Source organism: Emydura macquarii, unplaced genomic scaffold, assembly GCF_026122565.2.
Source record: "Emydura macquarii macquarii isolate MOO-44397 ecotype Brisbane River unplaced genomic scaffold, CSIRO-AGI_Emac_v2 contig_3122, whole genome shotgun sequence".
Taxonomy (NCBI): Eukaryota; Metazoa; Chordata; order Testudines; family Chelidae; genus Emydura; species Emydura macquarii.
Window position 1 is genome coordinate 2,083,893 of NW_027133259.1, and position 25,849 is coordinate 2,109,741.

Below are 25,849 nucleotides of genomic sequence, written 5' to 3' on the forward strand. Positions count from 1 at the left end.
GATTTTGTAGAGTTTTGTCCAGGCTGGTTTTAAATAATTCAGAAATTGATGCTTCCAACACTTCCTCTGGGATACTATTCCCTATTCTAATAGAACTCACCCTTAGGGAGTTTCCCCTTCCTCCCCAACTCACACCAGCATCCAGATACCACTGACATTTTGTTAACTGACTTTCTCTACACCCACTCCCATGTAAGAGACCTTTCGGTTCCTTTAAATGTTATCCTAATCCTTCCATTGTACAGGTCACTGCCTTATCCTTCCCCATTGGCATCAGTGATGGAGCCAGTGATGGGGTACACAGACTCCATACTAACCAAGAAAGGGTTACTGAGTGTCTGTGTGGCCAGTCAGTCCCACCTCGTTACGCAGATGTGAGGTGCCAACCCTGGAGGGAGGAATTAAAAGAGAAAGAGCCCAGCCCAGTAGTGGCTCACTGGGAGAGGACCCTTCAGGCTAGCTTCACAACTGAAGGCCTGGCTGAGGACAGAGCCAAACCAGAGCCTCTTAAGTGTCAGAGTCTCTTGGGGGCAGGCAGGCCTGGTGCAGGACCTTAGTGTTTCTTTTGTTCCCCTTAACTAGTTTGGTTCCCATTTTGGGGGTAGATCTGCAGAAGAGAGTCAGCCTAGGAATAGACTGTGAGAGGAATCTTGCTGTGGGCCATGGTAAGAAGCAGCTCAGGCATATAGCAGAGAGGGTCCGAATAAACCAACCTGATCTGGTTCTCTGGGCTGGCATCCATAGCAGACTGTGGGCCCAAGCTCCCCTATGGGCCCACCTAGGGCAGGGGCACGAAGACCCTGGAGCCAAGGGTTGGAAGGCCTACAAAGCCAGAAGTTGGGCTGAAGCTCAAGGACTGGAGCAGCTGTTGGCAAAGGCCGCCAAAGAAGATGCAACTATGTCCTGGACAGCCATGAGGAGGTGTGCCTGCGACGAGTACACTCCTCCATAGACCCATTACCTTCAATGGATGTAGGATCCAATTCTTGTTTCTTAATTACTTTGTCTACCTTTAACATTCCATGCTCCTTGCAAAGTCAGATGCAACATCTTAATGAATGTGTCTTTAGTTCCTTTCTGTTAAATACCTTCTCCCCCCAAAAGAAGAGACCAATCCAAACAGCAGCCATTACCCACATAAACAAAGCCTTAATAAAGTAAAAATATCGACAGATGTCACCAGAAATGCAACAATTTCAGTTGACTTTTTTGATCCAATAAATAGCGTAGTACCAGAAACTCAAAACAACAACAACATCTCTCTGTACCTAACCTAAGCTGTAATGTAGGAGTGAAACTAAATTCCAGCCCAATAACCTGGCATTGTCCATACGTTTTGTTAGTTGATTTTTGACATCAGAAATACTGAATCCTGATACTTTGCTATCAGAACCTTTTTGTGTAAAACTTCAGTATCATCTCTGGCTGTAAATACTGGTTGTGTCCCAGACTAGAGTATCAGCAGGCTGAAAACTGGCATGCCACTATATAAGCATCTTCTTACACAAGAACAGCGCTTTAATTAGTGATAGTACCTGGTGTCTTGTTGTAAAGGTAACCATAAAACTAACTTTGGTGGACATGAGAGGACGCAGAGCACAAATCCTGCCTCCAAAAAGAGTCATATGCTCAAGCTTACTGGAGAAGAAATACAATTTTTTTGTATAGCCTTCACTTTCATAACCTGTGCATCACTTTTCTGCCAAGGCAAACTTAATCTTTAAATCACCTCCATAACTACTTCAATTGGAACTAGGCTACTGGCAAGATCAGATTTGCAGCACGCTGCTGTTTGTTTTAGGAAGAGAAAATGTGCTTTTCTTTTGGCACTCATTTCTAAACAACACCCATTCTCACTACCACTCTAGCCCTTATAAATAGTAAATCAATCACATGGGCATGTTGAAACTGTAGCAAGAACATCTACAGGTCATAATATAGCTAGTAGTTTATTAAGTTCCACTGAAGCATTTGATAAAGTTAACTAGGTCTAGGTCCTAACCTCCGAGGCAAGTTTTGGTAAATCTCAGCTCACCTTCTAGCCAAGGGTGCCTAAACCCACAAGGGTAACCCTCCCTGTATGAAATATCTGGCAAGCTATTCTTTGTAGCCCTAGCAATCCGGGCAACTGCCAACTGTACAAAGGACTGGAATTAGAGAGACTGGGAAGTATTTATTTGTAAATAGCATTATTGAGCCATTCAGGTTCTTCCATGCTTTATTGTGAAATTGGAATCAAACAACTTGGCCTTTTGACTTTCTACAAAACAAAACCTCTTCTCTTCTATTTGTTTTAAAACTATGGGCATGGGGGGAGGGAAAGAATTTCCTAGAAGTGTAAACTGTACGTTATTTTCATTCTCTCTTCAAAACACAAGCAAAAATCCCTCCAATAAGTGCAGAAATTTGAAGGTCTTTTTAAGAGAAGGTTTTGAAAGTTTCCCTACAGCCTGCAAATAAAAATACAGTAACACAGATGAGCTCACCCGATATCAATATATTAAATGGCAACCTGTTTCTATTCATCAAAACTAAATTGCAATTTTTATTTATTGTATGAAAAGTTCACGGATTGCCAGTTCCAAAGCGCACTTCCTGCCAATTATTGTACATGATGTGACACTGTCAACGGGGCTTTTCACTGCAACCTATTTGCATAGTATATAATGGACAGAAAGACAGATGCATAATGTATTTCACTTTTGAGAACCAAAAATTTCCACACCAAAAAAAAACCAAAACCACATTCTGCCTTGACAATTTTCTTTTTTGGTTTGGAGAAATGTTTGGTCATATAATAGAAGATATTAGATGTCCAAAAAAAGAAAAAAGAGTGGTAAATGGATGTTGACATTGTCAGTTGAACTGCATCTATCTAGAAAAAAAAATCCACCATTATCATTCAGCTTTTTGTTTTGGCTCTGTAAACTTATTAACTGCGTTAGGAAGATACAGTGCTACAAGAAATTACAATTAGATATAATCAGCCAAACCTAAATCAATCAATTCCTCATTCTCCTCAATGAGTTCCCAGTTTTAAATAAGCATGAACATCCTTTCATTTTAGGCATTGGTCGGCGCACAGTCAACATACTGATGTACCATACTGCGTTCTAGTGCAGACTTGTTTAGTTCATTACTTGTGCCTTTGATTCTCTGATGGAGTTTCTATGAAACTACGTGAAGGTGCCAAAAGCCTTCAGTGGTTTAGCAGCACAAAATACTTGTGCGTGGCAGAAAAACCCAGTGCCCCCCAGATCTTTGCTGTAAAGCCAGCTTTCCTTGTGTACATGCCTCCACTTCCATTTACAGGAACATGCCAAAATCTGGTCTGCTATTTAATTACCCTGTTGCTATGCATCTGAAAAGCGGTGGCTGCACAACCTCCCTTTGCTCAAAACACACAAGATTCCTAATACAGTTTACATGTGTTAGGATTGTTCTAAGAAGATATGATGATTGTTAAGAAATCCTGATACCAGAGGAGTTTCAGCTTCCTTCCTAGCTAACTCAGGAAACCATATAGGGGCCAAACCTAGAAGGGATGAAAAGGTTTCACAAATCCCTTCATGCTGAGTTTTTTTTCCCAGTTCAAATTCATTCGTATCTCGGCAGAGATAGGTCTGCACTACTGCTTAAACACGGGGTACCTGAATGAGGGGACACAGACCAGAAAGTTGCCACTGTTAATGGTTACATCTACTTTGTAGGAAAAGAACTGAGACAGGTCCTTAAAACTGCCCAGTTTAACTACCAACACATACAAAGACTGAATGGGCAGAGAGACAAAACTACTTTCACAATCCTAGAATTGGTCCCTCCAAGTCAGAATGGGGTAGTTTGATAACGTTGGGAAAATATTGTTGGTTGCAGCTGCCTGTACCATTTCACTACTTTAGACAGATAATTTCCCTTCTCCAGGGTCATCAAACCAGCAACTTTCACTAAAGAGCAACAACAGCCTCTCTTATAGGAATGAATTCTGCTAGGTTTTGGGTCTATGATCTGGATTTGTAAAGTACAAAGATGTGTAGCTTAAACATTTTACCAGTATGATCTAATACCCAATTAAATCATTCAAGATGAAATCCTAATGCAAAGAGCATTTAAACTAAAATAAAATTAGAAGTCTCCTAGCCTCATGCTATGTTCCAGTGACTTACTTTAAGTATTCATGCCTTAACAGTTCCTTCAGCTGGTTCAACCTAGGCCTTCATACACACTTTAAGGGATAGTGCTGATGAAAGATAACCTGGAAGATTTTGGCAAAATTTAAATGTTGGCAGGTTCTGAATAAAAAAATACTTAATTTACATAGTACATTTTGATCAGAGGCACTCAAAAGTTCTTTAATAGAGCCTCCTCACCCCTGTGAGGTAGGTGTTATCCCCATTTTGGATATGGGAAACAAAGGCAAAGTGAAGGTTAAGTGGTCACACATTAAGACCCTGGCAGTCACTTACTATAACTCAAGATCCAGATCTCATAACTCTTGGTCTGCAGCTACCTCAAACACCCCTTTTTCACCACAGAAACACAAGCTACTCATCTTCAGTTTTAAATCCATTCATGGTTAGCCCTGCCCTAATGCCTCTCTTACCTGGCAATAAGTTGTCAATCCTTGCCGCTGTTCTGCCAATGATGCCAGCCTTTATTGCCCATTAGTTCAATTTCACCTCTGCCCTTTCTCCCATGCAGCCCTTTTGGCATGGGAGAAACTTCCTGTAAAACTCCACAGACCACTATGCTGTTCAAATCTTTCTAAAAACTTATCTCTACTGTGATGCCTATAAAACACGCAACAATGAGTAAGCAGCTAGTGGGTTGTAATCACTGATTGTTACACTAATCAGAGTGTTTCACTGTTACCTTGTACTCTGCACTGTCTTGTATCCATCTTTTACAATCTAAGTGTGAGACAATAAACAATTCTTTGTGGGGAGAATTAGACTTTTCACTGAATGTGTGCCTAGCATAATAGGGCCCTTGTCCTCAACTCTGACTTCACGACATTACTACAATACAAATAAATTACTAACCACTAAACAATCCTTCCTCCTAACATCCCTTTGAAGTTTCTTTTAGAAGATGAAGACATAGAACTGAAATTCTCCCATTAAGTTTCTACAGATAGGTGCCTGTGATGGAGTATACAAACTCCACACTGGGAAACCAGGGGTTAAGGGCTCATTCTGAGCCCAGCCAGCATTACCCCGACACACCTGCAGCAAATGCTCCATCAGGTTGAGCACATAAAAGAGAGAGGAGAGGCTCATTTGGGTGGAAAAGCTGGAAGGAAATAGAGCTGCAGTAGGCCCTGGATCCAGCACCACTGCCTTCAAAGAAGGACCCACCTTGACGGAAGGGAGGCCCCAACACTGGGACAACCAGGAAAGAGATCTTCCTTCCCCCACTGGTGAGTCCTGGAGATTAAGAATCCCTGCCCCATAACCCCTATGCTGGCCACTGACTACAGTGTGACCATGAGGCCATGCTCCCCTTGCACCCTCTGAGTGGGGGGCACCCTTACTGTGCCCTTTTTAAGTGGGTTGAGAACATGTTGACAAAGCACAAGAAAGCAAGAGGTAGAGGTGTCTGCCTGTGCATGTGTTAGTACCTTCTCTCCTCCCAAACATTTCCTTATTTTTGAGACTGTCAGGAAAAACATCTTGAAATATGAAACGTTAGTAAGAAGAACAGGTAATTTCACACATCACTTCATTTACTCCTTGTGCTCCTGTAAAATAAGAGCAAGGTAAGCTCTGAAGGGAGCCCAGTGCAGTTCTCCTCTGCCAAGAATTTGGAAGTGAAGCCCAGGAAGAGGGAAGAAATTTAATTTGAGGGAGGGTGAGAGAAAACTGATCTCTAAAATGAGGTTCCCCAGTTGAGAGGTTAAAACATCAAGGGAGTTCAAGCTGTCTCCTTCTCAAACTAATGGAGACTAATACTATGTCCTGGTCTACACTTACCTGGAGATTCAGCTGCAGTCGACGGGAGTTCTGCAAACTAAGCAGAGTAGCTTGAGTAACACACGATGACGGCTGTGCTTCCCTTCTGCGCGCTGTTCTCGCTGCGCTGAGCCGTCAATGCAGGACTACACTACTTGAGGGGGTGGTTTACCAGCGTCGACTTCCTGATCGATTGAGCGGGTCTACACTGACTGCTCGATCGATCCAGAAAGATCGATCTGGTGGTGGCGAATTTGCCACCATCAGTATAGACATGTCTACACTACAGCCTATGTCGACATAACAGGTTGCTCAGAAGTGTGAAAAAACCACTTCCTGAGAGCCGTAAGTGACACCAACATAAGCACTCGTGTGCACAGTGCTATGTTGGCGGGAGAGGTTTTCTTGCTGACATAGCTTCTGCTGCTCGGGGAGGTGACTTTTCATGCCCACGGGAGACCTCTCTCCCATTGGCATACTGCGTCTTCACCAGACACGCTACAGCAGCACAGCTGTATTGGAACAGCTGCAGCACTGTACATATAGACATGCCTTTAGTTAATTTGAGATACCCCTGTTTAGAGGTCTGAATGAAAGCACTGGAAATCCACAAAGAGCACCTATAAAATGAAGTCCAAAGAGACAGCACATCCTTTTTTAAAAAGGTTTTTCTTTTGTGAAATATTTAGCGCACATCCCACTAGTCTGACAAACACATACTACTGGAAAACCAAAAGCCAGATATATGGATACATGGCAAGATTCATGGAACAATTCCTTCCTTAGCTACTTGATTGATTGATCTCTGGTTTCAATCAATCAGTGTATGTTTGAAAGCGTGGAAGCCCAGAGACAAGGTATTCTGGCAATACCAAGCAAAGCAGGGGGATACAACCTTTGTAACATTTTAGTATCATTCAAACAGTTTGATTTTCCACAACCTCCCCCCCTTCCCTCCCCACCTTGAAGTTTATTTAGAGATTATCAGAGTTCAAAGGTGAGACAGAATTTCTCCTTTGAAGTTTATTCTCTTTCCACACGGACAGGAGGGAAAGGAAAGAAACTACTCATCTGTCTGCCAGTTTCTCAGTATTGCCAAACCTAACTTAGATAATATGCTTAGCCTTTCCCAAGCTCAGTGTTAAATATACATTTATTTTAAGTTAGAAGGCATGGGAAGTGGGAAACAGTAGAGTCCAAATCCCAAGTGACAGACCCAAAACCAAGCAATGAGAGATCATTTGACTGATAAAAGGTTTACCACTTTACCAACCCAAAGTGTTTTGGTTTTCTTTCCCCCCCAGCTACGGCCACTTCTGTTTGTAAGTTTTATAAAGTGGAACTCTAATACACCTTTAAAACTAAAAGTTCATAAAAAAAAATACTGCTATTTACCAACATTTCTCTAATTTTTAAAAATGTTTTGCCAGATAAGTTAAACTTGGTTATCTATATTTATGCAAACTTATCTACCTCATTTCCATTTTCACTCCTGGATATTCTTAGTAGCAATTGTGCTGAGACAATGTAAAAGACTAGTTTAGAACCAAAAGACCATAAGAACAAACCAGAATTTTAGAAGTTGCCATCCTCCAAACAAGAGTTGAACAGAGACTGAGGGTGTGTGGGGGTTGTAGAAATGCCTTGTGTACTAGTCAATAGCAAAATTAAGCAGTAGTAATATAAAAACTGTATGTATACAAATACATGAACTTTAGCGAAGTGCACTTTGCATCAAGTAGGATTAGGTATTTCTGAGTTGTGACTTATAAGTGGCACCTTCAGAATTGTGTTCCCATTCCTATTCTCCTCCTCCCCCCCCTCCCCCCCCCCCCCACACACATTACAATGTTTATCTAAAGCTACGGCAGTCTTTTCCCTGTTTACAGCAAAGAAAAGAGAGAAAAGTTGTCAACTTTCTGACTTGAATTTTTATGAATCTGCAAAGTTTCCACCTTGTGTAACTGAACTGCAGCTCTACACAGATCATTACAATTCAGACATTCCAGCTCGCTGCACAGGGATGCCTGCCATTTTCCATTACATAAGTTTGCGCAGCAGAGCTCAGTTAGGAACACTGCCATGTCATACATTTTTCCCCCTGCACTTTCCTGTTCTATCCATTCACACAGAGTTTTGCTGAGTTCTTAGAGCAGATTAAAAACCAAATCCATTATATTACAGCAGTGAATAGAAGGCTCCTAACCAGATCATGGCCTCCTTGGCTGGGATGCTTTACAGCTGTCATCCTGGGGGCCTAGGCCAGTAAATCCTATTTCTGTGTAGGTGTAACAGAGCCTCCCCAGTAACTGTGTCCCAGAGAGCCCAAGAGACAGACACACTGATGGAAGCTTCAGAGCACACAGGTCTTTACCAAGGCTTTGACAAAAGCAGAAATGCCCTAAGGAAAACACTTTCAAACAGCATTCAGGCACCTATCATTTGTGCCTTTGAAAGTCTCCCGCTAATTCTGTAATCCTTAACTCACATGAGTGGCCCTACTCACGTCAAAGATAGGTTATGACAGGCTGAATCTACACTGAGCTTCCTCTTCAAATTTCCCGCTCCTGCACTACTCCAGCTGCAGCCCCACCAATGGTGGGTGCTCCAGTGTGGACAGAGTACTGGTGTTTTACCACTATCTCATCCAACTTTGCACAGAACAAGTGTAGATGATATGGTGGTAAAGATGCCAAAGGTCATGCACATCTTGTTTACACTGTGTTATTTCCACCAATGGAGCGATATGTGGCAAAAGTTGAGAATAATCGGTGTAAAAAAAGGCCATAGAAAGAAGTTCTTTGGCTCCATTTTTGTATCTTGCATACAACGAAAATTAGTCTGAATTCTTTCTTTTTTTACTGGGGTAGTGACGGGGAGAAAACAAGGATCCATTACTATGAACTGGCTGCGGCATAGAACACACTTTAAAAAAGATACTAACTCATTGACGTGCTTTTTGTGACTATCACTTGAGTAAACATCAATAATTCTCATACCGTGGGAATGAAACTCATAGATGCTAACAATTCAGTTGGAGAAGTAGAAAGGTCAATAGCTAAGATTGCTTGTCACTTCTCCTTATAAAACTGTCTTCAGTTGCTTATAACTGTCAAACTTCAGCCGTTCAGGCTGAGTGTTTCCATGCCAAGTATCTACCTTGAGCTTTTTGGAGGGGATGGGGGGGAAGAAGGGTGGGTGTCTTACCCAAAACAGCTCAGCCATTTTTCAGATGGAGGGATGAATATACTGCTTTGCCTATTTTAAAAATAACTTAAGCTGCTAGAAAAGCTCTAACGTCTCCGGAGAATTGAAGTTTGGCAAGGGAGCTGGCCAGAGATAACTGATGAGCTTTTTGCTGTCCCTGGGGGTGGCTGGGACCTGTCCAAATTTGTCTGTTATAAACTTCTGAAAAAAAGAGTGTTAAGAGTTTTGCAGCTAAATTCTCCAAAGATTTTATCTGCATTGGACATGCTCCAGCCCCTGTCTGCAGCTAACTGCACGTTCCCTCCCAGGGCTGCAGGGGCCAAGCTGGACTCTTCCAGTTGCTCCACTTGGCTGCCTGGGCTGGACCAGTGTGCGCCAGACACTGGAACTGAAAGCAGGGAGACGAGCTCTCCTATGCTCCCAATTCTCCCTCACTGGTGCCCATGCAACAAGGAGAAGGAGGAAGCTGCTTAGCTTGAATTCCAGAGGGGTGAGGACCAGAAGAGTCTAACGATTAGATCATGCTCCTCCCCAGAACCTACAATTGAACCCATTGTTCCCAGGAGTCATGTTCTAGCAACTAGCTGTGAAACCCACTGGCAAAGTATCTCCATCTCACTCCAGTGGTCTGTCCACAGAGAAGATAACAGCCTTCTTCTATTAAGAGTTACGCCATTAGTTAGGTGGCAGGGGACTGCTCTGGGGAACTACAGATCCTGACCCTGCGGGGGGGGAGAGGTGCGCGCGCGCTCATGCAGGTGGGTGGGTGGAGGATGTGTCCAATAATACATGGAGCCACACACTGGAAGAAGAAGATACAAAGAAATACTGAATTCATCCTGTGCAGCAAATAAGGCATAGGTCCTATGGAAAAATAGCATGTGATCATGTAATTAGCAATTGTATCATAATGTATATGTACAAAGAGGGCTAAATTAGGGTTGCACAGGTAACATTTTTTCTGGCATTTCATAGCCATTGAGTGTGTGACTTTGCAACCTTAACATTCTTCTAATGTAGTGTTCTGGAGATAGGGTGTATGCTATCTTATGCAAGTTTTCTATATTGGCCATATTCACATTATATGCAGTTATAAGATGCCAAATATCGTGGTATGAGTGCATCAAGTGCATGTGGTCGACAGAGAAAGTAAAAGTAGCCCTTAAGACTTACCACCAAAATGGATCCTATTACTGCAACCCTTCCTTAGCCCAAAGCAATCCTAAAATAGTAACTGGAACTGTTTGTGACAAAGGATTGCAGAATTAGGCCTGGATCTAGACACTTTTACATGGAACCATTTCTTTGGGATTCAGTATGGTACTTGTATATTACACTAACATGTTCAAAGTGTGGAATTTTTTCTGTTTTGCCAAGATCTTCCCCTTTACCCTAAAGTATATGAGAACTTACTGCAGCACTCGCAGTAAACCAGAAAACGTCCACTTCGTCTTCACAGCAGGCAGCCTTTGAAATGCAGTTAGTGGGAATATACAGAATGTTTCATTAAAGCTGTAGCAGGAAGCCAGGTAAATGGGGGAAGCTTTCAAGCAGCTGCACGTAGCCCTATAGCAGAGTGTGGAGCTTCAACCACCATGGATCTGAAATTAAAACATGACTCCTTGTTTTCCGCTTTGTTTAATGCATCGCTGTTACTGAGGATGTCAGTATAGTTCCTTAGCTAACTGCTTCTGCCACAAGCAACAACACTGCAAAAACAGTGGCTTTAAAACAAGGTTGTGGTGATACACATTCCAGTTTTCAAGAGGTAGGAACAGAATGTTCAAATCCTGCTCCAGTAAGTCAAAGGGAGTTGTGCCACTGACTGCACTGGGAATAGGGATAAGCACTGGGTGCCCATATTTCAATATCATGAGCACAGTTGTAAGTTTAAACGCCAAAACAGATCTTCAGAATCCTAAGAACATTGCCCAGAAGATGACAAACTGTTTTTACTAGGTCAGATCAAGGGTTTTAGCTAATAGTTTCCCTTTAAGGAGCTGTACATCTGCAGTTTCAATGAAAGTGAGCTTCAGGGGAGAGCATGCCTTGAGAAGCCTCAATTAAAACAAACAAACAAACTCACCGAACACTCAGTAATGGGAATCAGTGAGATCACTCCCAAGAAGTCTATTAACCGCTATTGAGTAACCTCTTCCTCCCCCAAACAATGTTTATTTCAGGTCATTGTTGAAAATAAACTACACAGTGATTAAGAAAAAACCTTTGGACTTAGGTTTTTCCTTTCTGCATGGTGCATTGACCCTTGAACTCCTTATTAGCCATAAACATTTTATGAGGTCTCGTCATGAACTTGCTGAAAAAACAATTTTATCCAGTCTTCTACAGAGCGAGGCACCAGCAAGCTACTGCATTTTTTTAAAACTAAATTTTATACTACTTTAAAAAAAAAAAAAACAAAAAAAACAAACAGGCAAAAGGGGAAAGATTTTAAGTCTAACAGACTAATACTTAAAATACTGCCAAGCAGGAAAGGCAATGTTTCTAAGATTACATAATCTACAGCCTTGTCCACCACTTGTGTAAGACTTGCTCCTTTTTTTAGTTCCTAACCTTCTATTAAAAACAAACAATTGTAGACTGGGCAAGATATTTTCCTACATAAATATTAAAAACAGAGGAAGCTGGATATAAAAGGAGGAGACTTGGAGATGAAGCAGTTTATTTCCTAGCAGTTTCTTATTTGGTACATCTTTCCTGAAATAGCACAGTTATTAATCTACTACAGGTAGTAACTCTTTCCATTTCTCAATTATATTTATACTCTGCAACCACAAAAATCAGATTATCCCCACTATAAGTGAGGGTGAATCTACAGCCTTCCCTTCAGTGAGAAGAGAGGTTTTTAAATACATGTAAAAGTATATATTCTGTCTACACTGGGGTAGTAACACATTAGCTGGTAGGAGCTCAACTTTAGTGGGAAGCCTAGGTTTACACGGATTAGCTAACACATTAATAGTTTAGTTTTAAACACGTAACTAACATGCTAATAATTAACCTTTTTTCCTTAGTGTAAACATGACCTACACAAGTGGTATTTGCCCTGGTCATGGAGAGCTGGGGTGTTTTCCTTCTGCACCATCACTCACTCTTTCCCTAGATGCCACAAAAGAGTTTGTGGGGCCTTCTCTCCCTGGAGATTAGGAGGCATGTGAGAAGTGGGAGTGGGAGCAGAGCAGGAGACTCCCCTACTCAGCACCCAGCTTCCCCTCCCACCTGAGTTAATGTTTCCAAAGCAGCACTGAGTCCTACTGTGCTGGAGCAATATCATCAGTAGGAAACCTTTAATTGATGCATAGAAGTCAGTCTCCACAGAACCTAGGAGTCTCTTCCTCACTGATCCCATGTCTGATCTCCCCACTCCCATCGGGATGATGATTCCCTGAAAATGCTGGGAGGTGAGCCTCATGGAATTCTCTCTGGCTGCCTCATTCCTCTCCAGGAGGTTGGTCCCTTAGTTATTATGGAGCTGGATGGCATTTCTAGGAGTAAAAACGTGGTACGTCTTGCCTCTGGGAACATTAAGTGTGAATACTTTGTATTGTGGCATGATGCAATAATCCAGTGTAGGTTATTAAAAACAAAAACCCATCCTCAACCCAGCCAGTTGGACAGGTCAGACACTTGTAAATTGGATCAGAAAAAGGATTTCATGATGTGGCATGAACTGCTTCTAACAAGTCCATTGTAAGCAAACAGTTTAATGCTTTATTAAAATGGAGTCACATATTTCAGCACTTCACAATACATTTATACCGTGCCCTGAGGTTAACTCTATTCTGTTTATTCGGGGGGGGGCCTCTCATACCCAAGAACTATTTTGCTGTAGGGCCAGAAACTAAAGTTTAGAAGCACAACTCTCTTGATAAGACAGCCAAGAAGTAAAAGCAGTCTCCGAGCGCCCAGACATAATTAAACAATTCTACCCCATGTCTGTGCATAGCTCTCACGGAAATCAAATGCACACGTTCCAGGGTAGGATTTTGCCCCATAACTTTATTTTGCTTCAAGCACTGGAGACTTTTCACTGCATCATCAATAGCAAGAGGCACTGAGTTGAGTTTCTCTCTGCTGGAAGATCTTCCGGAGATTCCCCACACCCTGCTTTCAAATTAGAGCTGGGCAATTGTCTCAGGTTTTTTTTTTTCCACCCCCAACAAGCACAATCAATTCACCACCACTGTTGGACGAAGTCACTGAAAAACCTCAAATGCAGCCTCCTGCCAAAAGGAAATCTTTCTTCAGAATGTCTTCTCTCTCCCCCTTCCCTCTGCATTTCATTTGTTTTTCTTTTCAATTTTCTTACAACCATTTTCTCCTTCACTTCTGTGCAGCTTTCCCTTCCCAATGACTGAAGCCAGCTTTGAGGGCTTGTTTTTGTTTTTGGAGGGCAGGTTTCTAAAATTTTCCCTCCTCGGTCAAACAAGCTCTGCAAACCCTTCTTTCAGGTCAGGAAGATTCTCCCTTCTCTTTACCTACCGATCCTTTCTGTCGCTTGGCCAGGTAAGGAGGGGGGAAACTAGAATGGGAGATACAAGCCGCATCTGTAGAAGCTGAGTGTGCTGCCTTCACAGTGTTGTTGGCTCCCATTTGGTCCAGAGACCAAACTCAGGCCTGCACTGATGTGTATGTGCTTCCCACTGGTCCACTTACCCTACATGGTCAGTCTCCTCTATTTCTATGCACTGTTCTCTCTCCCTCCAAGCACTGGCTTCACTTCATTCCCCTTCTTCTTCCTTTCTCCTGGCATCATGTGTGTCTGCAGCATTTTGTCCTGAGATGAGAGCCTGCTGCTCCCCCATTCACCCCTTCCCCCCAAAAAAACACCCCAAACAAAAACTTAACACACACCCTGCATTCTAGGATCTCTGCTTTCTGTGTTTCCCTGACAGACCTGAAGAATTAAGAGCAGGGATAGAGATTTAACTCTTACGGAATAGATTTAAAAACCACGTAAGACTGAGAATATGGTATTTCTTTTCAGAGTGTGCATATTTTAGTTCTATGCACTGGTTCAGCAATGGAGGGATATCTCTTCTTCTTCCCCCCCCTCCATGTATACAAGGCTTTAAGAGCAAGGAACTGCATTCTTATGCTGCTTCAGGGTCAAAGATAATAAACTTTTCTAGTTAAGAAGCCTAGAACCCAGTTCTCAGTTTACACTGCTAGTGGTGTAAAAAGCCCTGGTGTAAATAGAAGTGATGCTCTTAGCTTTATAGAGATGCTCGCATGTGCTGCATATACATCTGCACATAGTACTGTAACTATTTTTTAAACCCTACAACTAAATATATACACTTAAGTGAACTGACTACAGCAGGTTCAGTATAACACTTCTTATCTACAAAAAGGAAAAAGTGTACACACTCTGTGTATATATAAAGAATTACACCCTTCCTCTTTCGAGTGATTTCTTGCATCCTACCTGAAAGCAGGTGTACAGAGTTGAAATTGTTCTTCAGCTTGCCCAGAAGTACAGTAAGAAAGCAGTCAGATGAGAGAGGTGCGACATCCTTGGAACTTTGATCATATACCACCACCTCTTGCTTACAATCAATCTCAATCTGAAACACAAATAATTGTAGGTAAGGAAAAGGCTAGGAAACACTCCCCCCTTACAAAATAGAACTAAGAGATCTTACATTTTTACCATACAGTATCTGGATTTTACATACAGTTTTAAATAAAACTGACATTCTTGCACCCCTTATTAGACCTGACTGAACTGTAGCCCTTCAGGGTTTAGTAACTGGAATATCTAATCAGGATTGAAGCTTGCTGCATGAGGTTCATCCACTGGGCACATTTGAGTCACTTTAATTGAGGCGTTTTGCATTCAAATGTAAAACATTAAACTTTAGCTTCTTCTCCCAAACTATTTTGACTTTTGGACAGGTAAAGTATATTTTATTACAGCTATAAAACTTGAATAGTAACTTTTTTGAAAGTCTTTCCAAACTATACCTTTAGAAAATGTAAACCCACAGCAAAAAATTTGTGCATAGACAGGTTCTCGCTTTCTCTCCCCTCCATCTTTCGTCCCCCAACCCAAAACAGTGAGAGACCTCAAATAAATAGATCCACTTTCACTACATTTAAAATTCTCTCTCTCATTGGCCTAAGTCTGATGTGCTTATCTTTTAAATCCAAATAAAAGCTGTTTTACATTTAACTAGATGTGTGGGGGGGAGGGGTTGTAATTTACACATTTCCTTCCATAATGTACAGTGAAACCTCTTATCGAGCAATCCTTGCTGCCCTAAAGGACCATCCCAAAGAATCCTTGACAAAACACTAAATACAGTTCTTTCCCACATGGATTAGAAAACAACTTCCATTAGGCAACTAGATTTTTGTGTTGGTCTCTAAAGGGGGTCCTTACGATAGTATTCCTTGTATTTCATACACCAAAATGTTTGAAGTTTAATTTGCAAAAATATACATTGAAATGTGAATTAGCTAAATATAAAGGGCCATACATACTACATGATTACAGAGAAGTAAACAAATGGAGGTTTTTATTCAAGTAATCTTAAATTCTTAAACATTACTATATCACTGATAGATAAATTATTGGTGAAATAATGCTATTTACTGTCGCTCCTTAGCACTAGATAATGAAGTTGTGGAAGACGGCAGTTCATTACTCATATCACTACGAAGTAGGTTAATTTTATTTTTTAAGTTTTACTTCCACACACCTTAAACACACACAAAAGCAAAACCAGCCTTACCTTGTGTTTTGCTGAATGCTGAATGAGCTCTGTAATCAATACTTTGTCCTGCTGCAGCCTCCGCTTCATAAGCTTGGAGCAGTTGATACTGATAGCATCCAAGATGTGGGATGTATTGTATTCCACAAAGGGACGGCTATCAATCAGCAGCAATTTTTCTGTGCCACTTTCCAGTAAAGCCACCAACCTCTCAGCAACCATGAGTTGAGTCCTTATCTCATCAGCCATGACAACAATAAGGCCTCTTTTACCACCTCCCTCTCTAATTTGCAGAGATGATGTAATGGCTATGTACTCAAAGGCTTAGCCACTCCATTGTACTGAAAGTGTATGAGGTCATGCTGGTAGTGACTGGCAAAAGAAAAGTTAAACCCATTTTCAGAAAGAGCCCTCCAAGTGAATGTCTCCTTCTGCTTCCATTTGATGCGCTGTTACAAAGGGCTCATTCCACAAAGCAGCCCCTCACATCTGATTCATCAGACGACGACTATGGAGTAGCCATTTCACAATCCACACAAAAGATGCTTTTGGGCTGCCACTGCATTACATCATTCTTTACCTATGCTCGCCACCACCAGCTTTACACCGGACTGAGGGCCTAGAAGAGGGAGAAGGGGGGGGGGAAAAAAGCGCTTCTAGTACACAATATTTGACATTATCACAATCTAGCCCCATGCTCTGCAGCCGTTATTACATTTTCTATATACACTTGAAACATCACATTTTCTTTGCTGTACATTCCAAACACATAAGGGTAATATCTGGAAGCGTGGGCTCTGAAGCTACTCCAACTATCCTGACCATACAATTAGCCTGTTCAGGCAAATACAATCAGTCTGAACTGGAGAATTTTATTGCCACTGGAACAATCTCTTGGAGACTGTTAGAATTAGACGATGTGTTTGAATAGAATTATGCGATGCCCGAAGCAGTGGTGTTCCTATTCAATGAAACCCCTCCTGGGTTTGTTGCAGCAGATTTAGTGAGAAGATCTAACATTATTTAGCAAAATGTAAGAGCCTGATGCTTTGAAAAGGATTTTTTTGTGTGTGTGAACTTGTGCACTTTATCTCTTGAAAGTTTCACCCTAAAATGAGGGCAAAAATGAGTGGAAATTTTCAGAAGCTAAAATGTAATATCAACTCCCCTGGTTGGAGAAGGTGATTGAAAAGAACACACAAAAGCAATACGCTGCCTTCAGGACCCAAATTTTTTTGATTTGTCATTCAACATGCCAACAGCAGAAGTCTTAGCATGGTAAATTTCTCTAGCATAGACAAGCCGTTTGTTCGGTTTACAATAACTGGAGCACTTGTGAGAGGTCTGTGCCAAGCAGTTTACTAAATATCATTGGAGTTGACTTCAGCAGCGTTAAACACTGACTTAACCTGAACCAGTTCAGCTTAAACAGTTTTAGTGCCAGGGTGGTGGACAAACTAGATGAAATGGTTCAACCTGTCCTCTCAGTACAGTTGATCAGCTGCTTTTTTAAATTTCCCAGAACACACTCCTCCTTGAACCTCTGGGATATATCCATAGAGGCCAAGGGCACTGCAACTGACAGTGTTTCGGGTTAACAGACATGGGCAAACCTGCCAGGATTCAGCACAGCTAGCGGGACCACAAAGGGTGTATCTACACTGCAATTAAAAAACCCACATGTGGCCCATGCCAGCTGACTCAAGCTGGAAGGGCTCAAGCTAAGGGACTGTTTAATTGCAGTGTAGATATAGAGGCTCAGGCTGGAGTCCAGGCTCTCTCACCCAATGAAGAGGGAGGGTCCCAGAACTCAGGCTGCAGCCTGAGTCTGAATGTCTACATGGCAATTAAACAGCCCCTTCCTTAGCTTGAGCCATCTGGCACGGGCCGCTGCAGGTGTCTAATTGCAGTGTAGACATACCTAAAATGAACAATTTGCACTTCAATCTATGCAATATAGCCTTCTCTGGAACAAGTGGTTGCATTCTCTAGTTTGTGTGTGGTTTTGCAATGTAACACTGCTGTTTCCTGTTATTTAGGGAAATGTCTTATATGTGAAACTGAAGTACCTCTGACACAAAGCAAAGCACAAATCCAGCAGCTCTCTGGCATGTCAGCTACCCATAGCCTGTGCTTGTAGCATCTGACCTGTGTCCCTGGCAATCTTAACTTCCCATTGGTTGTACCAGACTGATGATACCAGCGCAGGATAATTCAGCCACCAGGATTGTTAGAGAAGGAGGGAGGGGGAGACAATAATAAACCCTGTATCAATCACTCTTAGTGGGATACAAATTAAGCACTGGAACATTTCAATAAACTTCAAAGCACTCATTTTTACAAAATATTTTTTCTGAAACCTAATACACAACGTGAAGATGTGTGTTCAAAGCCTCTTAACACAATCTGCAATATTAAGTTGGTTTATGTTTGTGTGTTGTTTGTTCGGGTTTTTTTAAAACAAAAAAAATATTTTTCTTTAAACTGTTCATCTAAACCTATCCACAAAACTTCTAGGGTAGAACACATAGCTTAAAGCCCTAATCCTGAAATGAGAACAGTGCAAGGGTAGGGATGGAAGTGCTGATTTCCCAGTGCAGAATCAGGTTCTAAAGTAGTACGTAAACCTTAGTCTTCTGCAAGCATAACGAACCCAGGTCCCAGTTGTGCAAGGTGGGGGGTGCCAATTACAAGTGGAGCTGAAGGAGCTCAGCACCCTACAGGAGTCACTTAAAACCTCGCAGAATCAGTTCTGAAGAAAACATCATCTTTCTTGTTAGCTCATGACTTCAAATTAATTCATAAATAGTTGCATACATGGCTTCTGTTACAGTAACAGGTCATTTGTGCTTAGCAGTAGGAAATCCCACAGCAGTAGGTGTTCTATTAATAACCTTGTATCTCTCTAATTTAAACACCTCCTCCCCCCATCTATCTAAACTCAATTCAGAAAAGTGAACAAGGTTCATCACTCTTACAGAAAGAGTTAGTCTTTAAAAAACAAAACAAAAACAAAAAACCCTTAAGATAATTTGTTTTATGTTTTAAAGAGAACAGCGTTGAATTTATCAGCACAAGAAAAATGCCAGACTTTTACACAGAGTCACTGGGTTGATAAAATGTTGTTTATCTATTTGCCAAGACCCCACTGCTTCATGGCAAGTTGCCACCATTGCTATTCAGTTTGCTCAGACCTAGTGAAATACATATTTCTCTAGAGTCCAAAATAAGTGGGGAAAATTCCTGTTGCAGGCCTTTAGGAACTAGCTACATCCTAGCTATACAATCCTACATAGAACGTTCACTATTAAGTCCAGGCTCCTTTTAAAAGGAGGCTGAAGGGGATTAAAAAGAAGCTAAACTAGTTAACAGGCTTTAAACTATTTTGTTATGAAAGAACAAAAAGCATGGCTGGAGCTTGCTAGCCTAGTGAGTTGTGCCTAGTTTCTAAAACCAGCAAGAGCAAGAAAAAATATTTTTATTAGGATATTGTATTCTGAATTTTGGATTCCTCTCTCTGAACCCAGACATACTAGGGCCTGATCCAAAGTTTGCTTAACTCGACGTTTGTTTAATTTCCACTAGCTACAATGGTCCTTAATGAGACAGACCTTCTGCTTGCATGGGTAAAGGGCTGAGTTTAAGTCTGCAAAACAAAGGAGAAATAAAGTAGGTAAGAAGTTTCATGAACTTTCAACAGTCTTAAAATTTTATTGATTTACAAATGTTTAAAAACATTGCTTCAGAAAAGGATTATTAATTAAGTTAGGAGGCTATAAAAAAAAATTCCCAGCCAATTTGTTCCATCTTGCTGACTCAGTCAGCCCCATCTCAGTTTTTTTAAAGCCAAATTCTTTTTAAAGACACTAAAACTCCATTTGTATGGACTGCGCCCCCCTTTTAAAATGAAGCATGTGTCTCTTTTTGAGTCCTTTCAGTAAATTTTCTAATACAGTTTTGTAATCTTCACTCTTCGGGGTATGTATTAACATCAGTGGTAATTTGAATGTTACGAGCACTTTGCCTTTAGTTTAGTCTCATAGTTGGAGCTATCACTTTCACCTAAGTTGAGTCACTCCATGATGCATGGTCAACCCATTGTGCTCCAATGCAACATAAATTATAACGTCATGAGGCTGCACTTAATTGGCTCGTCATAAACAGGCCATTATATTGCTGATCTTTGAACCAGGAAACATCTTAGAAAACTCTAGTTACAGGATGATCACAGGTACCGCGGTTAGCTGGAATTGCAAAACATCAGCCAGTTATGAGGATATTGCATTAAGTCATCAACATGGAATGTCACCCCACTGAGAGTTTCAATGTCATAAATAAATTGGAACATCTAACATTGCTTGCTAGTTACTACATATTTGAAAAAAAGGACAATCAAATTTTTAAAATTTAGTCAATTTAAAAAAAAAAAGTTGAAAGTGGCTGCATGTTCTACACCTGCCCTGGAATTCTTATGGCTTTCACTGGTGTTTTTGGTTTTGATTTTAGTGTCTTTAATTCCATGATCACATACCATTTCCCCCCACCCCACAGAACCCTTCCCTTATTCAGTGAAGAGCTTGAATGCACAAGGAGGCAGAATTAAGGTTGCACCGAAAATTGTAAATCTGACATCTAATTTTCTAGTGCTTTACTTTGCAACCAAAGTAACTCAACAGTTTTTAATACTCTATTTTAAAACACTTCAGATTAACTTCTACCATTTTCTAGAAGAGTTCTTTAAGTCAAAGTTGTAGGGGAGAAAACAAATTTCACAACACACACCCATCCACAAAATATTTCAGCCTACCTCAAGGCCCTAAATTATACAACAACAATTCTGGCCAAAGAGGACCTGAGGGGATTCCTTTTAGAGCCTCTCAAAAAAGTGCTCATTCTGCTTTCAGCTGATTCTTTAAGCTGGGAGAAGCAAGCACCATAAGGACTGATCTTGTGATCTCCATAGCATTTCCAGCCTAGGTAGAAAGGTTAGTAAATTGAACCTGGGTCTGTTGCATAAACATACTAAGCAAAGGCACTACACACCTTAACCCTACTCGTATTAGTAATAATTTGTTTACTACTTCAGTGCTGCCCTCTGTACTTGATACCTCTTTACTGAAATGACAAGCTTCCACTGAAACGTTGGTACTAAAGCAATAAAACCTCTGTATTTCTCTGAGGATATCTGAAAATTTAGGCCCTTGAAGTGAGATTTTTGAGTGCCCAACATGAAAGACCTTAAAAAGGGACTGGTGCTCATCATTTCCAGGGGAAAAAAACAAAAACCCACATACAGAGCCAAGCTGCTTTGAAGTGAAGTATATCACATTGGACATCCAAACCCCACCTCAAAAACAGTGGTAAAACTGTATAAGAAAGGAGTATCAAAATGATGGTTTAAAAAAATAAAAATGTGGATTTTGTCCTGTTGCTCTGTTTGTAAAAAGATGAAAAAAAAATCTGAGGTTTAGTCTTGGCCATGGATCCAATCAAAATAATATATGGGCAGAGGTCAGGCATCTATATAGGTCAGGTCATAGGGTAAATTCCTCTTTCTGCAACCTATTTTTCAAGTTCTCTTTTATCCACGTGCTCCGTGGTATTCTAAAGAGATTATTTGGGGATTGAACAGGACATTCCAAAACTCAAGGCAAAAACCCTCTACTTCAATAAAACTGCATCTGAGTGACGTTTCAGATTGGGGGCCATGTACCAACTAGAGGTCTCCCCACGCTGAGCTCAGAAAAATGGGAACAAAGTTGTTCTGGAAAGGAGTCCATGACCCATGCAGTTGGAGATGTATTGCAATTCAAGACCAGCAGAAACCATGGTAGATGGCTAGATCTGATTGTTACCTGCGAGTACGGAGCTCTGTGTATGTGGGGGTAGATGATTTACAGTGAGGACTGGGGCATAAGGGACTTGATCCTGCTCAAAGTGAAATCCTGTGGCAAAACTTCCATCACCTTCAATCACTGGAGCCAGATGAAACCTATTAATTTAATCAGCCAGCTAGGTAGCAGAGCAGAAAATCTGTGTCACATATGTAACTTGTGCTACCAAGGTCTGGTTCTTCACTACCTAGACCACAGAGAGCAGTGGTTCTCAACCTGTGGCCCAATCAGCGCACAGCTGCGGCCCATTGGACATCCTCAGGGCCATACAGGTAGTATATATATTGTGCGGATGTGGCCTACCTATCACAGTGAGCTGCATATGCAGCCCACAATGGTAAATAGGTTGAGAACCACGGACCAAGAGGGTCTGTCTACACTGCAGCTGGAAGTGAGTCTCCCAGCTCAGGAAGTTGGCCATTGGAGTTAGTGTGGATGTTGCTGCTCAGGCAGAAGCATGGGGTCTCAAGCCCTTCCAACTCCCTGGTCTGAGTTTATGCGGGCTACTCCAAATCTCTGCTGGGGCCACAACATCCGTGCTGCTATTTTTTTAGCACACTAGCTAGCACAAATCTATCTACGCAGGCTGGGAGGCTCACCCCCAGCTGTAGTGTAGATGAACCAATGGACTTTTACGAATCCGCTGTTGCCTGTGACCAGGTCTATCAGAACAAGTAGTAGAGGCTCATTCTTTTAGACCTAGAGGGCCTGGGCTCAATGCATGACCAAAGGAGCACCACTGTTACGTAGGCACATCTTTCAGAACATAAAAATGGCCAGACCAATGGTCCATCTAAGTATCCTGTCCCTGCCAGTGGCCAGTGCCAGATGCTTCAGAGGGAATGAATTCAACAGGACAACTTAAGTTTTAAGGTCAGCACAGAGCATGCAAGATGTAGGTTTTGCCCTACTCCAGTAGGGATTTCCAAGTTGGTCTAATGGTGAAGCGCAGTGAGGAAGCCAATGAGAGAGAGAACCTCAAGTAAAAATTTTTGAGACCACCCAAGTCCCCTGGAATCGTAGTGCTGTTTTCAAAAGTGACTTAGGCACTTCTGAAAGTTTTATTCTTGTGCGCAACCACAAGCTTCAGCTGGCTGCTCCTGCTCGCCCTTCTGCCAGTGGATCTGCATTTCATGTCTGTGGCCACCTAGCCAGAATGCAGTTGCATTACAGACAGATGCAGACTGGGGTTTCCATTGGTATGGCTTGTATGAATGGCAGGTGCATGTAAGTGAGAATTTGACCCTGAACATTTATTTATTAAATACCTTCCCCCCCTTTTGGCTGATTTTTGCAGTGAAGTCCAGGATGTTTGCCGTGCTCTAATGCAGGCAGCATGCATTTTTGATTACCTGATAAACAGAATGCTTATGATAAAGGGAAGTGCAATTCATTGCAAACATGCACTGCAGATACATTTTCTGTCAATGCATCATTGCTCAGCAACTTTGTCCTTCATTCTATTTGATCAGTAATAGCTAGAAGCTGTGATTAGTAGTTTAAATGGAGTTTTGGACAAAATTTGTTCTGCTCAGCAGTCCAATAGCTCCGAATGGGATGGAGGAAAAGCACCTTCTTTGCACGAATAACCTGCAAAACGTATCTGAAATTTACATTTTAAAATTAGTCTGTATTCCTGAATGTTTTGTCAATAAACTACCATCTTCTAGAGCATTACATCAGTGTTGAATGATGTTCTTGTCTGAATTTTTCAATCTGTATAGAAAGTAGAATAGAAACATTTAAAAAGATCTCAATTTTTTTTATTTTGGGTACTGATTGGGAAAGTCGTTCGCAGTCTCCTACACTGCAGCCTGAGGCCCCAGGCAATATCCTTTTTCAGAAAGCTTGCCATTACCAGCACTAACTGGAAAGTTGTAACTACAAACCGTAGACCTGGCACTACATTTTTAAAAAGTATTTAGGCTCCAACAATGCAAATATGCACCCAATAGGGTTTACGAAGTGTGTAAGTGCCCCGCTCCCATGTCAATCTGATTTTTGGGTTCTCTGGCAGTTTTGGGAATTGGAACACAAATTGGTTTGGGTTGAACTGAAACTTTTTGGAATTTTCATTTATTTTGGGGTGGGGAATCTGTTCTACTTTACAATGAATACATGAGTACTGGACACCCAGGTTCCAGTCTCCGCTCCAATTAATATTTAAGTATTTTATAAAAAGAGTAGAGGAACTTCAACAGGAGAGACTGAGAGGGACTCACCCTAGAATACCTGGAGTAGGGACTTGAACTTAGATCTCCTCCCACCAGGGGAGTGCCCTAACCACTGAACTGTTTGGTATTAGGGGGAACCTCACCTCCTACTTTTTGTGAATGGTGCATAGATCCCCTTGTGAATCTAGCCTGAAACATTAAAGCTTTAATAGTGTCAAAATGAACCACTGACTGTTCTGAATGTTTTCTTTTTACGTTTTGACCAAAACAATTGCAGCAATTGACACAAATTTGTGAACTGCTTTATTTAACCTGAATCTATACTTTTCAATGGAAAAAAGGTTCCATTTGAAAAATTTCACTCTCCGGTAGGTAGCCTTGTGGTCTATAGTCTGCAAAGTCTTGCCCTTTATTTTCAAAATACATTTCTCATTTGATTTCTGCACTGAAGTGCTTCTCACGACCCGCAGTTTCAGACGGCTGATCTAAGTAAGATGGGTGGAGTTTCCTTTTAAGCAACAGTGGAATATTGCACACTATACAAATAAAGCCATTTGAAACAATGTTTACAAGTGATATAGCACACTTCTCAACAAACAGGCTACAGTCCTATTTATCTCTCAATACACGTGTAATGTTATTGAGAGGTCTCCTAATGTGCTAATACCAACTCAGAGTGGCCATAATTGATTATCATCACTTGATCATGTTGAGAAATCAAGCTGTTTATTTCATTCCAAAGATCAATGAGGCTTATTTACAAGGTTTATTATAGCAGACAAACCTGATTGCTATAACATGAAGTCATGGGAAACGCTGAAGAATGTTGCTGATATAGTGCATCACTCAATAATCAGCAGCTCACACACCCAGTTTATTTTTTGGCCTCCTTCTCCCATCCACCCAAGCAATAAGTTGTTTCCAGATGGAAAAATTTCTCATTGTTGGGTGAGGGCATGTGTCATTCGCGCTGACAGCTTACCTAATCTGCTTCAACACCAAATGTCAGAGTACAATTTTTTAGCTTCTCACCTTCAGACAAGCAGCGAAGACTATAACTGACTTTAGAAGTTCACTAGCCCAAAGTGAGCGTTAACATAAGGACATTCAAATTTCACCTTGTTCTAGATCCCAAGGTCTCCAGGTCCTAATTCACTTTCACCTGGCAATGTTAAAATTTATAAAAAGTGTAACGGTATGTAAGAAGTGAAGAGGTGGTAGGAACAAGATTAATTCACTTATTATGTTGTTGCAATTGCCAAAAATGATTACCCAAATTTAAGCCAGTTTTTAGATGGATACCTCCCCTTCTCCCCCCTACACACTTGTGAGAAGGAAGTACCTAAACATAATTGTTTTTAAAGACTTTACTTTGTTTTAAAGTCAAAAGCAAAGAGACTTCACAATTCCAACTCCTCTTAATTTGCAGTGCATCCTCCCCAAAACTCTCTGTATCAAAAAATCACTTAGTATAGTTCTAAAAATGTGATTTTTTTCCCCCTATTAAAATGGAATGGGTTGGGTGGAGGGGGAAGGGATTTGATTGCTGTTCTTTAGAGACAAACATCTTAGCCTTTGACTAAAATGAGAAGCTGGACATTAAAGCAAATGACCCATCTTTTTGCTGGAAAGGTCTTAAGTTCAGACCTGTACAACTACATCTCATATGAACATTTACAAGGGACATCAGAGGTGCATGTTTAGTGTCTATTAATAAAGTTAACTGACAGTCTTTTGGCTACAGATGAATTTGAAATGGTAACTGCTCCCATTTCCATCATGTTGCAACTTAGTCCAGTAGTGGAAACTGCCTGGAACTAGGATTTAAGTTCTTCAAAGTTTAAAGCATATGTCCTAATTTCTGTATAAACTCAACAAGAACCTATTGT

General features: G+C 41.2%; 1 protein-coding gene across 2 annotated transcripts in view; it reads right to left on the reverse strand.

Moving 5' to 3' along the window:
- Positions 1-25,849, reverse strand: part of DUSP16 (dual specificity phosphatase 16) — an 81,446-nt gene that overhangs the window by 23,792 nt on the left and 31,805 nt on the right. Inside the window, exons 2-3 of one of the 2 annotated variants that reach the window (XM_067531002.1) lie at positions 15,914-16,511; positions 14,605-14,743 (exon numbers count right to left, since the gene is read on the reverse strand). In XM_067531002.1, coding sequence (XP_067387103.1) covers positions 14,605-14,743; positions 15,914-16,141 — 367 coding nt within the window. In that variant the 5' untranslated portion in view covers positions 16,142-16,511. Of the gene's footprint in view, positions 1-14,604; positions 14,744-15,913; positions 19,988-25,849 lie in introns of those variants that run through there. The other variant, XM_067531000.1, reaches the window with a different exon arrangement.